This window comes from Artemia sp. Qi Xiang Cuo, chromosome 12, assembly GCF_049724085.1.
Source record: "Artemia sp. Qi Xiang Cuo chromosome 12, ASM4972408v1, whole genome shotgun sequence".
Taxonomy (NCBI): domain Eukaryota; kingdom Metazoa; phylum Arthropoda; class Branchiopoda; order Anostraca; family Artemiidae; genus Artemia; species Artemia sp. Qi Xiang Cuo.
Genome location: NC_142805.1, coordinates 45,603,288 through 45,618,626, shown reverse-complemented (window position 1 = coordinate 45,618,626; position 15,339 = coordinate 45,603,288). Strand labels below are relative to the sequence as shown.

At 36.5% G+C, this 15,339-nt stretch overlaps 1 protein-coding gene across 1 annotated transcript in view; it reads left to right on the top strand.

Annotated features, from left to right (window-relative positions):
- The window catches only part of LOC148946178 (uncharacterized protein KIAA1143 homolog), a 40,239-nt gene extending 25,225 nt beyond the window's left edge, over window positions 1–15,014 (top strand). Inside the window, exons 2-3 of the mRNA XM_089098257.1 lie at window positions 425–557; window positions 14,799–15,014. Coding sequence (XP_088954383.1) covers window positions 425–557; window positions 14,799–14,956 — 291 coding nt within the window. The 3' untranslated portion in view covers window positions 14,957–15,014. The remainder of the gene's footprint in view (window positions 1–424; window positions 558–14,798) is intronic.
- The last annotated feature ends 325 nt before the right edge of the window (window positions 15,015–15,339 follow it).

The following is a 15,339-nucleotide window of genomic DNA, read 5'->3' as shown; positions in this document are numbered from 1 at the left end:
ACTTCGCTCTTTAATTAGGCAGCGCCGCGGCGCTGCCTATAACGAGAAAATTCCTTTGAAAAGTAGGTTGATACCAGAAAAATAATACAGGAAACAGTTTTTCCTTTGATGACTAAATGTTTTTTTTATGAGCAAATTTGAATAAGTGTTTATAATTGCACTTAAAAACGTAGTGTTTGCTTTAGCACATAACCATGTACCAAAACCTAAGAGGTTTTTCCACCTTGGTGTATTAAGACAAAAAAGCAGTAAACCTTCTTATCGAATTGTCACTACTTCTTGTTGCGTGAACTTGGTTGGATTGGCCTCTAAACTTCTCATGTGATAATCGAAATAGCAAGGGATATAGAGTGTTGTAGGTGGTTCCTCTTAGTTAGTTTATCCTTTTTCTTTCTTTTTTATCATATTTATTGTTCATCTGTAGAGGGAAATGCTGGAAACAGATGAGGATTTTGAGGAAAAAGAGGATGATAAGCCAACAATAGTCGTGTTAAAATCAGGTGATTTGACTCAAGAAGAGGCTGAGAAGCTAGAAAAAGATAGAAAAGAAAAAGAAGGTAATTATTATTCGTGTACAATTGCTATTTTTGAGTGTGTATATCATTGATCCATATGGAGAGGGAATATGACATTAGTATAACTATATTTAATAAAGAAGGCTAGTGACTATAAATACGGTCTTTCAGGCAATTTAGTGGTATATATATTTCCTTTTACTTGAGACAAAGCACTGGCTGTTCAGCCCAACTTGGCACCAAGAATACACTGAACCGTATTCTGCTATTCAATTCAATTCAATTTATTAAATACTACAATAAAAACGTAAATACACTTAAGCGCTAGAGGTCCCAAGAAGCATAACTTGTAGAGGACCTCGTATCAATCACAAAATCCACACAAAACAAATCAGGGAAGGAAAAAAAATACAAAATAAACACATTGCTAGAAAAAAAAAAAAAAAAAAAACAACTGCTAAACAATAACCTTTGACTTAATTTTATCTGAACTGAAAATGTCCTGTAATTTTTTAAAAATCAAAAACATTAATAATATTATTAAACAGCGGGGTTCGAATCTCATTCAACATAATGAGAGAGGAGAAAAGAAAAAAAAACTATATAAAGTAAGATAAGATATTTATTTCGAAAAATGACTATCACAAGCCCCGAAGGGCCGAATTCGCATTTCGGAATCATATAATAAAAAAAGACATAGAAATAGCACGACAACTAAAAAACTGGCTAAGCAATGCCAAAAACAACAATATCAGAAAGGCAAAGCCATTCATTAGTCTAAAAAACAAAAAGTGTCAAATGTAAGTAAGTTAAAAAGGCACAAATTAAAACAAAACCAAAAAAGAAATTTAAGATAACAATAATGTTAAAAAGGTTTAAAAGAGAATATATAAAAAGGGGAGGGAACGGAAGAGCCAAACGGACACCAGCATGGGTATCACCATTAAAAAAAAAACAAAAAAAAAAAACTAGTGGTTTATTTGATCAGTAATGAAGAGGAGAAAGGTTTTTTATATCTGGAGGTAGAACAACGGATGGGGGACAAGATAGGGATGGGTTCAGAGACAGTACGTGGCAGGCGGTGTCTGGATGGGGAGTGTCTTTTGGGGAAAATGTTTTCTGTGCGAGGGTTTATTGTCGCATTTTTTGCCAAACGGAGGAACAGCATTCCTCTCCTGTACTCAAGAGTTTCCAGCTTGGATTTTTTTAGAAGGAGTGAATATGGTACTAAAGTTTCTTTAAAAATTATTCTTAGGGCTCTTTTTTGAATAGATTCAATTTTATCTGATTCATCACGGGAGATGCCAGGATGCCAAACTGGACAAGCATATTCAAGATGCGGGCGGGCAAAGGAAGTATAAATCCTTAAAGAATGGGATGGGGGGATGTTAAATTTATTCAAGAGCTTAAGGAGAGACATGGACGCATTAGCTCCGCGGACAATATCTTTCACGTGGATATCCCACTTTAAATTAGAGGAAATTGTAACCCCAAGTAATTTAAAGGAAGACACAGAAATATCTGGGGGGATAGGGTCAAGGAATGCGGGAATAGATTTCAAGAAATTTATCGTCATTATATTTGATTTAGTGGAATTTACTTTCATATTTAGGTTCTTAGCTTCATCCAAAATGTGGGATAGAATTTCAAGGGGGTCAGTTTTAATATTCCTGTGACCTACTTCGAGGATCGTCAAGTCATCCACGTATTTCCACCTTTGGGGGAAGTCCTTAACGATATTGTTAATCATGACTAGAACTAAAAGTGGTCCCAATAAGATTCCTTGCGGACTTCCACAATATATAGGGAGGAGGTTAGAGAAAATATTTTTGTATTTAACAACTTGGGATCTATTTGAAAGAAACGATATAACAATATTTACTAACAGAGGATCAAGTTTAAAGTTAACCAGTAGTGAACGAATTAGTATGGTGTCGTCAACCAGGTCAAAAGCTTTTTGGAAATCAACTAAGACAAGGTTCAGCCAGACATTTGGTTTATCAAGGTTACTTACTATGGTATGCATTAAGTGAACAAGGTAATGGGTGTTGGAAGTTTTCTTTAAGTTACCAAACTGCCGGGTGTCAATACGCAGACAAATTTTATCCTTAAGCCAGTCACAGAGGAAACCTTCATAAAGTTTGGAAAAAACGGAAGTGAGTGTAATGGGGGAATGTTGGCAAAAGTCAGACTGGCACATATTTTAGGGACAGGTGTTATAAAACCTTGTTTCCAGCAACATGGGAATTTACAAAATTTTGTGATGTGGTTGAAAATATTTGATAAAGGCTCAGCAATTTTGTCCGAAAAGGCTTTAATTAAGTCAACTGGGATGTCCAAGGGACAAATACATGATTTTCTAAGCTTAAGAATTTTGTTTATAACATCAGAGGGAGAAATAAATTGGAAGGAAGTATTGGGAGGAATAGTTGGACTTGAGCCAGTGAAAGGGGGAGACTTTGCACAATGGAAGTAAGGTACAAGTTCAGATCGTTGGCAGTCTTATTAGGGGGTTCAGGGAAATGAAAATCAATTTCGGAAGGACTTTTTCCGCATATTTCTTTAATTTTTCTGTACCATTGCTTGGGCTTGTTAGAATGTAGATCTTTGACTTTATTATTATAATAATTAGAAGCTGCTTTTCTTAATTTTTTCTTTAGGAACTTCCTTAGACTATTAGCCTCAGTAATGGGACCTGCTTTGAAAAAGTTGATTTTTTTCTTATACGTTTTTTAAATGACTCAGTAACATAAGGCTTATCTGTAGAACACGTTTTAAATTTTTTCTCAGGGAAGTGGAATTCATAATTACTCCTCAATAGATTTTGGAGGGACAAAGCCATGCAGTCAACGTCAGTTGTTTGATACACAGTGGACCAATTTTCAGTAGTAATCCAGGAGCCAAAACTGAAAAGTCCTGAGTCAGTGAGCGGTTTATAGGCGGTTTCTGTTATATAAAACGACTGTTTAACTTTAGCCAGCGGATATAGGAAAAGCCTAAAGTGGTAACTACTCCCGAGGGGGGGGGGGGCAGAGTGGAGACGGGTTTGTAAAACTTCAAAAGATTAGTGCAAATTAAATAAAGAGTAGTATTGCCTTTGGTAGTAGGGACATTAACGACCTGTTTTAAATTAAAAGCGTTACATGTAGAATCAAGTCTTATATCGTTTGCGTCACCCATCAGGAAAATTCCTGCATTTGGGTATTTAGATAGCATAAAGTCAGCACTTGCATGAAATTTTTCAATAAAATTTATTTTGTCAGCGGATCTGTGATTAGGGGAGTAATAAAAACAACAAAGGACAATTAAATTAAAAGGACGCGGCAAGACTTTAGGTCGAACACACACCCACATAACTTCATCAAAGGGATTAAGACAAGGAATTGGGATTTCACTTGGATATAAATCATTACGGATAAAGAACAGAATTCCGCCACCTTTCTTACCCAGAGGGTGGTTTTCAGGTCTCAGTTTAATAAATTGAGAAAAATTGTTAATCTTTAACATGTGCAAATTTTGAGCTTGAACTTCAGTAATAGCGATTACATCTAAACTATATATTTTAGAAAGGGTGTCTAATTCATTAAGTTTTTCAAAGTTAAGGCTTTCAGCGTTGCTCAAGAAAAGTTTGGGGAATCAAAAACGACTTGTGAAGGTACAGTTTTTACACTTTACTTTTTTATATCACAGATGCGGTCAGGGGTTCTAGTGGACTTCTTGACGGGGGCTAAACTTGGATAGTGAGAACAACAATTATTAAATGCAAAAGGTCTCAGACCAGAGTCACCCTGGTAGGGTGGGCACAAGGGATTAAACCCATGGGTCGGAGGCGGGAAAATAAGGGAGGGAAATAAGCCGGTGGTATTTTCAGGGGGTTCAACGTGGGAGGGGTTAACTGGAGTGTTACGAGGGAAGCGATTTTGCTGGTAATATGGTTTTTTTTTCTGGGTGGTAACAGTGGAAGTTTTTTGAGTGAGCAGGGTGGATTTGGGATAAAAAAGGATGAGTATGCGCTGGCGAGCTAATTTTATTAATTGAATGAAGGGGGCTCGGCTTTTGGGTTTCAGAGATTCTGTTTCTGAGGAAGCAGTGTCACACAGCGGCGGCTTTGGCCCTTCACATGCACATGGCCCATGCAAAATAAAACGGAGTCAACAGAGGGATGTGCAGATAATATCTCCAAGAAGATCGTTCCAGATAGAAGTGCAGTCTTCAACCAGAGTTCAACCTGTTAACACCTATTTGGTTTATGCCTTTCTGCATTAAATTCAGTTAATTCAGTGACATCGTTGATTAACTGTAACCTTACTTCCGGATTTTTCCACCAGCCATCAGGTGAATTGAACTTTTTAACCCTTTATATTAACCAAATATGGATAAGAGGTTCATCAGTATAAAAAGCAACAGACTTAAGAACATGGTTTGTTAGTTCAAGCACATCAGCTGTATTACTACTTCTGAAAGAAGAAATAAAATCACAGAACCCTATGCTTAAACAAGGAGTTAGAAAAATACTTCTCTCAGCTGGTGAAGATTTGCCTAGTTTAGGAAAGGAGGGGGTCTTAACAGTTTGTAGGGTGGTAAAGTAAGAGTTGAAGGCACTAGGTACAGCTGCTTTTTCAATAGTTGAACTAGCTGCATTCTTGAAGGCTGTTTCTTTGATTGTTTCCTACGAGATAAAGCTTCATTAACTACACTCCAAACTGTCTGTAAATTACCTGTACATTCCTGAATTTTCAACAAAAAATGATTATTCTTAGCTAGTCTAATTGTTGATGTTAATAAATTCTTATAATACTTATAGTTTGATAAATAATCAGGTTCAAGGCTATTGCAAGCCAGCTTAAAAGGCTCTGACTTCCGCATTGCTGATCTCACAAGACTAGGAGACATCCAAGTTATCTTGGGTTTATATTTACTTGAAGATTTTACTAGAGGGAATTTTTTTTCAATTAATGTTGTCAGCCGACTTATTAATGAGGCTGAAGCCCTATTAACATCATCAGAATTCATTACTGAACACCAATCACTAGCACTAAGATCAGACATAAGGTTATGAACATTGCTCTGACTATAAATTCTCGAATAAAACTCACCTCTGGTATCTTCATGGCTCAGAATTTTTAATTTGGGAACAGCACTATAAGTTGAAAATTGGCCAGAAAAATCACATAAAATAATACCAGAGGAAAATGTAACATAGTTTTTAGAAGGCGTAAAACTGTTGTCAATCAGTGTGGTAGAATTTATAAATTGACCGACGCGAGTAGGAAAGAAAATACAAAGAAGAAGGCGAGAGGAAGAAATAGATAAAAAAAAACGGCCAGACTCATTATCGCACCCAATTTTCAATAAATTGCAGTTAAAGTCTCCAAGCATAAAAACATTTCTTGAAGCAAGCTTATCAACTGAGTACATTTTATCAATTAATTCAGAAAATTTCGTAACTGGGAAAGGTGGGGGCTTATAAAATAAACAAATAGTGTCACAACTTACTGTATCACATGACAGGTCAACAATCAAAGCATACACACTTCTATTATTTATGACTGGGTCAAAAATCTTCTCAAGATCTGAACGTCTCACAACATTAAGATTGCTTCTGACAAAAAGGGGTATACCACCAGAGCACTTAGTTAGAGATCTAGCTGAGCGGCATGCAGTGAAACCTGGTATGTGAAAACAGACATATCATCACTTGAAGACAGCCAGGTCTCTGTGAAACCTACTACATCATAAGGGCAATTAATACCACCAATATATTGCAGAACATTATCCCTTTTGTACCTTAAACCTTGCACATTCAAAGTAAACACATTAAAGTTTTTAACAGAAGACATTGAGGGCAGCACTTTTTCAAAGTAATGTTGATAAGAATGGTAACAACAATCAGACTGATGAAGAGATTTTAACAGAGGATCATTTTCACTATCATCACTAGAAACAAAAGGTGAATCAAAACACACTGAATCTAGAAGAGAAAGTTTAGTTAGGAAACAAAAAGAATCCTGTGTATCATCCATTTTCATTATCCAATATTAGGAAAAGTGGTGAAACAGATAAAGCTAAATTAATGTAGACAGGAAGAATACAGCATTGAAAATAAGTTAAAAAAACAAACTGCATGTAATAATTTTTACGGCAAGGGAAAAAGAACAAGTCAAAGCAAAAAAAAGGAAAGATGGCAAAAAAATAACTAAGTAGATGACATTTTGTTGCAAAGAGAAGAGTTATGTTAAGCAGCACTAGTCATTCTGAAACAATATTGGCAAAAGATTCTTGCAAAACAGGAAGGGCATTAACGTCACCAATGGATGATATTTTGAGTACCCTACTTCCGCTTTTAACAAAAATATCACCATTCACAGCCCATGCATTATTCCTGCCACAATGAGCTTTAGCTTGTGAAAGTAAGGTAAGCCTAGGTTTAGTCAAAGGCTCATTAATGACCACACCAGATCCTTTCAGGTCCTTTTTATTTTTGACAAGCAAGAAACCTTCTCTCAGGTTGCAGAACTCAATAATAACTTTTCGATTTTTATTACCAACTCGTTTTCCAATACGTTTCAAAAACGCAATATCACTGTTCAAAAGACTAATGCCAGGAAACTTATCTTGGTAAAGTGACAAAAACTTAGGCTCAGGGTTGTGAAATGTACTATCCTCAGGTAATCCCAATACAATGAGTTGATTTTTTAATTCTTGCTGCTTAATTTGATCAGTTGGAGCAGTAACATGATCAGCAAACTTTTTTTCAATGTTTACAATTTTACCAGAAAAATCCATATCTTCAAGCTGTTTACTGACCATCTGTTTAATGTCTTCCTGGATGAAGCCTGACTTCAGGTCCTTTACTGCCAAATTAAGGTCAACTTTGTCACCTTTCATAGGCAGACCAAGGTATTGAACTTGTGACTCAATGCTCTTTGTAACAGTAGTAAGCAGGGATTTAACGACATTTTCTTCAATGGACTTTGCCATCTTCTTCAAATTAGTAATATCTGTCTGAATCTCAGGCGTAGTAATGGCAGGATTACTTGGGTTAGCAGGCCTAGAATTAGTAGCAGCAGATTGGCTCCTGGTAGACATTTCAAAGAGACAATATGAGCAAAGCACAGCAGAATACAGAAACCAAGCAAAATGCAGGAAGCAAGCAGATGCTGAGTAGCAGCAGTTGGAAATTAGTAGAAATTGGAAAGAATCTTACCCTTAAAGTCCCCTCTTTACCGTAGGGGTATCGTTGGATATACTTGTCAGTTGTAATAGGGACAACCGATGAACCCACTGGTACCAATAGTTGTTGTTTCTTGTTAAAAACCAATGAGATAAAGTTCAGCACACATGTTTCGAATTTTGAATTCTTTTTGTTTTGGGGCAGATGCTTTCCAACCCTGGTTTGTCCCATTTGTATTCATTTTACACCCTAAGGCTTGTGGTCTTCCTTTATCGTGGCGTACCAGAATTCAGTTTGACCTCCTTGGTGTTTCTCCCAGTGGGAAGGGGGCATAAATCGGAATGACTGGTGAATCAGGTACTTGCCTGGGCGCTGTATAACATGTCTGAGCAGTATGCTTTTGATGATAACAGGTAATTATTGCATCTGATTGTACATAATGTACCAACGACACATCTAGTTTGGTATATAGGACCTAATCGTCTGAGTTTTATACAGTTTACGTGCTGTTACAAGATCTCGTCGAGTTTCAGTGCCTGTGCAGACCTAGTGGAAACCGCAATATCTCCTTTGTCAGAGTTTGCAGCTATGTTTCAAAAATAAATTGCATTTTCAACTGGTGTTAACATGTTCACACAATTTTGATGATTATATAGGCTTAAGTTTAATCTTAAATAAAAAGAATATAGCAATTCAAATATACAGAAACATTCAAAAACAGTATAAAGAGGAAGGAAACATAGATAAACAAAAAACTGGAGAAGAACTTCCAAAAGCTATCTCTGTTTGAATAGAAAAGAGGATATTTAAATAATTAGAATTAGCGTCTGCCTTTCTCTAGATCCTTATAAAGAATAACTAATTTACCAATATTCTTGAAGTTTTCAGCATAGGTAGCAGACAAAAAAGGAGTGCAATCAGCTATGTTTTATTTAATTTAAGAAGATCCCCCTCTCCCCAAGTACTGAAAATCAAAAATAATTATTTAGCCGATGAAGTGTCCATAGTTTGTCTTACCAAAGCGTGAAGTAATAACAAAGCGTGTTCAAGGTAACTCCCTCCTCCCCAAGAACCAAAAATCGTAAGTTGGCAGAATAAAAAAAAACTGCTACACTGTCTCCATGGTTGTTCTGTCCAACAGATGAAGTAGGAGCAAACTTTCGTGTAATATCTGCAATAGTGAGAAAACCTTTTTGTAAAGAAATCAGTGTAAAACTGAAGATAAAAGGGTTAATCACTGCCAGTCTTTTTGCAGATTCTTGCTTACTTGTAGATGGCATAGAAACATTTGTAACTCTGCTAGTCTAAAAGGATTAACTTGCGGCCATTAGGAAGGCTTCACCAGTTGAAATACCAGTCTTACCAAGAAACTTATTGAGCCTGTGCTTCCGCGTGGCACATGATCTCTACCTTGGACGATACTAGTCCTAACTAGTGTTGGAAGAAAATGGGTATCGATACATCGATCTATTGGACCAAATATCTATATCGACTATCGAAACATAAATATCGATATCCAAACGATATTTGGGTATTTTCGAACGTTTTTAGCTTTTTCTGGTGTTTACCGGTGAACGTCCAGTACAAGAGATCCAACAAAGAAAATTGTTTCACAAATGACCGAGAAGAAGAAGAACAATTTCTTCAATCTATTGACTCGTACATGCTGATACACAGCATACATAGCTGTAGCCATTGGCATAGCCCGTTCTCAAACCCAAACTACGTTTAGTGAGGGTAGATCAGTGTAAAACTGAAGATAAAAGGGTTAATCACTGCCAGTCTTTTTGCAGATTCTTGCTTACTTGTAGATGGCATAGAAACATTTGTAACTCTGCTAGTCTAAAAGGATTAACTTGCGGCCATTAGGAAGGCTTCACCAGTTGAAATACCAGTCTTACCAAGAAACTTATTGAGCCTGTGCTTCCGCGTGGCACAAGATCTCTACCTTGGACGATACTAGTCCTAACTAGTGTTGGAAGAAAATGGGTATCGATACATCGATCTATTGGACCAAATATCTATATCGACTATCGAAACATAAATATCGATATCCAAACGATATTTGGGTATTTTCGAATATTTTCTGGTGTCTATCGGTGAACGTCCAGCAGAAGAGATCCAACAAAGAAAATTGTTTTACACATGGCAGAGAAGAAGAAGTATAAATTCTTCAATCTATTGACTCATACTTGCTGATTCACAGCATACATAGCTGTAGCCATTGGCAGAGCTTGTTCTCAAACCCAAACTGCGTTTAGTGAGGGTGGACTCCCAAATGTTGCTGAGGACCTCCGAAAGGCTTGGCTAGATAAAATGCCTTCTAGACCTGTAGGGCTTGTTCAGATCACACTCGTCAAGATTGCCACATACTTCTATCCACGTTTCAAGAAATTGTATATTCTCAAATGAATTTGGACTTGCTGGAAAATGCATTAACAGATGCAAGTACCGTGACAGTTCTTGTGATTCAGCCACTACAGAATCAAGCCAGTTTGTGGGGATAAATAAAGAAGTTTCACTAGTCAATGCAAGACAGGCTTCACCAGCAGCCGCATTTGTCACACCTCTCCAGATTTTCAATAGAAAGTCTTTCAGTAGGGTTACAAGAGAAACTGATCTAATCAAGTCGTATAAGTGTCGTAATATGGGTCTCAGGAATACTTATATCAAGTAGTCATAAAATTAATGTCCATGCCCGCCACTAGTGAACCTTCTGAGAGTGGATTCAAAGCCTGATCAGTTAATCAAACAGTTCATGGTACTGAACTGTAAGTAAGGAGTGACTGTAAGTAAGGAGTGACTCTGCCCAGTAGCAACTGAAACTCTAAAGCACGGAATTTTGACAACACAGATGCATCAAAAGAATTGGCTTTTTATGCTGATTCCAGATATATAAAATTCATCAAGATTTATGTAACCATCAAAAACTTGCAAGATTTTCGAGTAAGGGTGGAAACTAAAAGTCAACAAATGTTAATAAAAATGGCACCATGAGATTTAGCATATCAGAGAAGCCTTTTATAATAGTTTCTAGCTTCCATCTGCAAAAATTATTCGACTGGAAATTTAAGTTCTAGTTCCCTATTTTGTGACCAAAAAGATTTGAGGCAACTATACCCCCCCCCTGCCTCCCAAGCTCCTTTTTCCCCAAGTGATCCGATCAAAACTTTGAGATAGCCATTTTGATCAGTATAGTTGAAAAGCCTAATGACTATGCCTCTGGGAAAGACATGACCCCCCACAGTCCGTGGGAAAGGATTATAAGTAATGAAAGTTGCCTAGTTTTTACATATAGTATTTATTATCGAAACACAGATATTTTCGGGGAGAATTCTTCGCGGGGAGGGTTCTGGGGATGAACTTTCAAAGGGAAACTTTACACTGGGATTTTACCAGAATTCCTATACGAAATTCCTTTTATTTGACTTACTTTCTTTTTGTAAATTCAATTCTATATGTGGATATATTCGGGGAAAATTGCCCGGGAAAAATTTCCAAAGGGGTTGAAATTTTGGGGGTATTTTTCCGTGGGAAAAATTCTCCATTTGGGATGTTTCCGCGTGAGAAACTTTCCATTGGTACGTTGGCACGAGAGAATTTTCCAAAAGAGAAACTTTCTATTGGGACAAGAGGAGAGAATTTACAGGAATAATTTCCACAGAGGGAGGATTTTCGGTATGGTTTGAAAAACGATTAGACAATAAAAGAAAAGCAAGATTTTCAAATGAAAGGAGGCTAAAAAGAATTTTTCAGGTGGAATTTTCCGCAAGATATTTTTTAAGGGTAAGTTTCAGCGGGGATGGAATTTCCTGGGGGAAGGGGGATCTTATGCGAGAGGAACTTTTCAAGGATAATTTACAAGGGGGTGGGATTTTCTATGGAGGGAAGAGGCAGATTATTATCTGAAAAACGATCAGAAATGAAATTTAAAAAAGTGATTTTTCAATTCAAAATAAAGAGCAACATTAAAACTTAAAAAAAATATTATGTATATGAGGGGGGATGCCCTGTCCTCAAAACCTTTCTTTACGCTAAATTTTGACTGTTTATCCTAATTCTTCAAGAATTTTTTTGTTATTGGGAAGAACATATATTTTTCGGGGAAGATTATTCGTGAGATTTTCCAAGGGGAGTATTTTCTGTGGGGAGGGAAGTCTCTGGATCGGAACTTTTAAAGGGAAACTTTACACTAGGGAATTTATCAGAATTCCTCTACGGAATTCTTTTTATTTGACTTACTTTCTCTTTGCCAATTCAATTTCACCTGCGGAGAAATTCTGGATAAATTACCCGGGGAAAATTTTCAAAGAAGTTGAAATTATTTTGGGGATTTTTCCATTGGGGTATTTTCTGCAGGAGAAATTATCCATGGGGAGTTTTCCACGGGAGAAAACTCCCGTGGAAAATGGATTTGCGGATCATGCCGGATTTCCGGCATGATTGGAAAAGCGACTAGAAATTCAAGAAAATAGTCTTTTTTCAAATGAAAGTAGCCTAGGCTAAAAAGATTTTTCCAGGTGGTATTGTCCGCAAGAAATTTTTGGGCGGGAATTTTCAGCAGGGATGGAATTGTCTGGGGAAAGGAGGATCTTACGTGGGGGGAACTTTCCAAAGAGTAATTTTCGTGGAAATGGAATTTTGCATAGAGGGAAGAGGCATATTTTCCGGCAGTATTTGAAAAACCATCTGAAATTGAAAAAAAACAATTTTTTTCAACTAAGAATAAGGAGCAACATTAAAACTTAAAATGGACAGAAATTTTCCCGTGTGTGGTGGAGGATGTCCCTTCTTCAATACCTCACTCTTCACGCTAACTTTTGACTTTTGTCCCAACTCGTTAAGAACAACTCCTGAAAGACAAGGGCGGTTTATTTAGAGCAAGAACTTTTTTAAATGCAAATAACTTTGGCATGAATACCGAAGTATTGAGGAGGGGTTACCCCCTCATATACGGAATAATTTCTGTTCTCTCAAGTTTTAATGTTGCTCTATGCTTTCTCTTAAAAAAAAAAAAAAAAAAAAAAAAAAAAAAAAAAAAAAAAAAAAAAAAATGTAATCACTGAAAGACAGAACAATTCTCAGGGGAAAATATTGACATGTTACTGATTTTGAATAACCAATAATAGCCAGCAGTTTGTTTGTCTTTATCCCGAGCCCGAGTAATTCCAAATCTGGGTTTTTAGGATATTGATTCATCTAGCCTAATCACATTTTTTTTGTATTTTATTATAGTTTAGAAAAATTGTGCAAAATATTCTTTAATTACAATTTTTGTTATTGAACTTTGTCAAAACAAAGAGTTAATCTGAGCAAAAAACTGATCTGAAGTATCAAAATCGATATATCGATTATCGAAAGTAAAAATATCGATATATCGTTTTATCAGATTATCGCCCAAAACTAGCCCTAACCTAATTCCATTTCCTCCTTAAAAAAAAATTATATAAGAAGAGCATGCCACAGTTATAAATATCTAGAATCTCAAAAAAAAAAATGCTTATGAAATCTGAAACAGTTGTCGGGACAGGAAATCGGAAATCACTAGTTTCACAAAAATTATATCCAGACGGATCATCATCAACCGGTTGAAAAAGCGATTCAACCGGAGATTCAACCAGCACTGCCGGGGCGAAGCGATTGCAAACTGCTTGGGCCGAAGGCTCCCCACACTGTACCTTGGAGCTATTTACCCTATTCTCAACCTCAGGTGTTAGTGGCATTTGTTTCCTATATGTCTGTACCTTGGATGTTGGAACTCATCTGTAGTTCCCATTATTAATTTTAAACTTGCCACATGGAAAATTGTATTTTTTATCCGACTTGAAATCGCCTCCAAGGGTGGAGGTTAATTATCTGCTAGAGCTTAACCTTCAGTAATCCCTGGTTGCGCTCCATGCCCCAGAGCTCCGTTTCTTCATGACAATTGAATGAAAAACTTTGAGAACAAGAATAACTCAGAACGGCTCCTATTCAGGAATGCTTCTGATGATAGTTGTTTTTTAACAGATAGGGACCCGTGCGAAGTAACCATGGCAATTGGCAAGCCTATTAGACAAGAAGAATAGGAAAAATCAAGAAAATAGTGATGGAGTGGTTATAATTTTTGAAGTTACTTATTCGTTTTTCTTTTAGTGATGAGAAGTGGTGTGGTTTTGTGGGCAATTGACTTAAGGGGTGGGGTGGTGTGCGCACAATTAGATGGTCATTGCAACACTGTTAATTGCTCCCTGCCACTTCCTTACCTCAAGAATGAGTGCGGCACCCGATTTCGCTGTGTGAGATTTCATTCCTTGTTTTGTGCTTGAAGAATTAAGATCTGACTTTTTTTTACTTATATGTACGTACCTTTTAAGGAATATATCTCTTAAAGAACAGAGGATGTTAGATAACATCTTATATTTGATTCTAGAGTTTGCCTCTCAGAAGTTGGGAGGCGTCTTGAGGCTTTGTCCATGTTGGAGATTGGAGGGGTATTCTTCTCCAGGTTGTAACTTCAGGTTATTCTTTCCCTTAACCTCTCCCTCTCTCTAATAAGGCACAAAATGAAGCCTTGGCCCCAACAATTGGGATTTTTAATCACAAAAGTTACATGTTCGTTTTCTCAGTGAGAATTAGTTTCTAAACTTGCGGCAATTTTTGTCTGTAAGTTATATGTATTATTGGTTTCCAGAAATCGTGTTTCAATTATGCATCATATTTTTCTGGTGCTTTATTTTGTTATTCGTTCCTATTTCATATCCTTTCCTTAAAATCATATTATTCTTTTCTTTTGTTTTGTCTCCTGTTCTTGGCAGAGGGCTTCGGTGCAAACATTTGCAGCTTTTTTCTTACCACGAATAATCCCTCATTTTGATTAACGTTTCGTTTTGAGATTGATGAATTTGTACCGTCATTGTGCCAGATTTGTTCAAAGTGGTAATAAGATTAGTCTGAAGAACTCCGAAAAAAGGGTTGTAATGTTCTAAAATGCACCTTTTAAGACTTTTCGACCCCATACACATACCTTAAAAAATCATCTGACATGTTAAAATGTGTTTGTTGGGGTCACCCATCACCATATACTTATGTCCACTTATTATCTTATAGATTTATTTGTTTTACTTTAGATTATACAACAGCCGAAGGGAAAATAAGGTTTCGCAAACCAACAAACAAAAGGAAGGTTGAAGAAACCCCTGATAACAAAGATGATCACAGCAAAAAAGGTACCAAAGAAAGCAAGAAAAAGCCAACTCTCTCATTTGATGTTGACGAAGAGACTTAGATATAGCCAGAGAAAGAATTGTATATTTTTTGTTACAATGCTTTTGTATATATGTTTTTTAGACCAATATTGTTTTTGAACTAGTGTATAGGATCAAACTTTTACGAAAGAATCCGTGACTGGAATCCATTAACCAGAGTAAACTAGTGGTCCTCTGTAAATAAAGTGGTTACAGTCAAAGTTTTCTCTTTTCGATTTGGTTTATCCCATGGAATAAATCAACAGCGAGAACGTGAAATTAGTAAATGACAATTTTGCAATTGGACGAATGTCAATGTTTGTGCATCACAAGTACTCTTACTAATGTACTTGAACTTGTGTCAATCAGCACGATTTTTGGCTAAACCGTTTTTGAATATAGCAGCTAATTATGCAGCATTTTA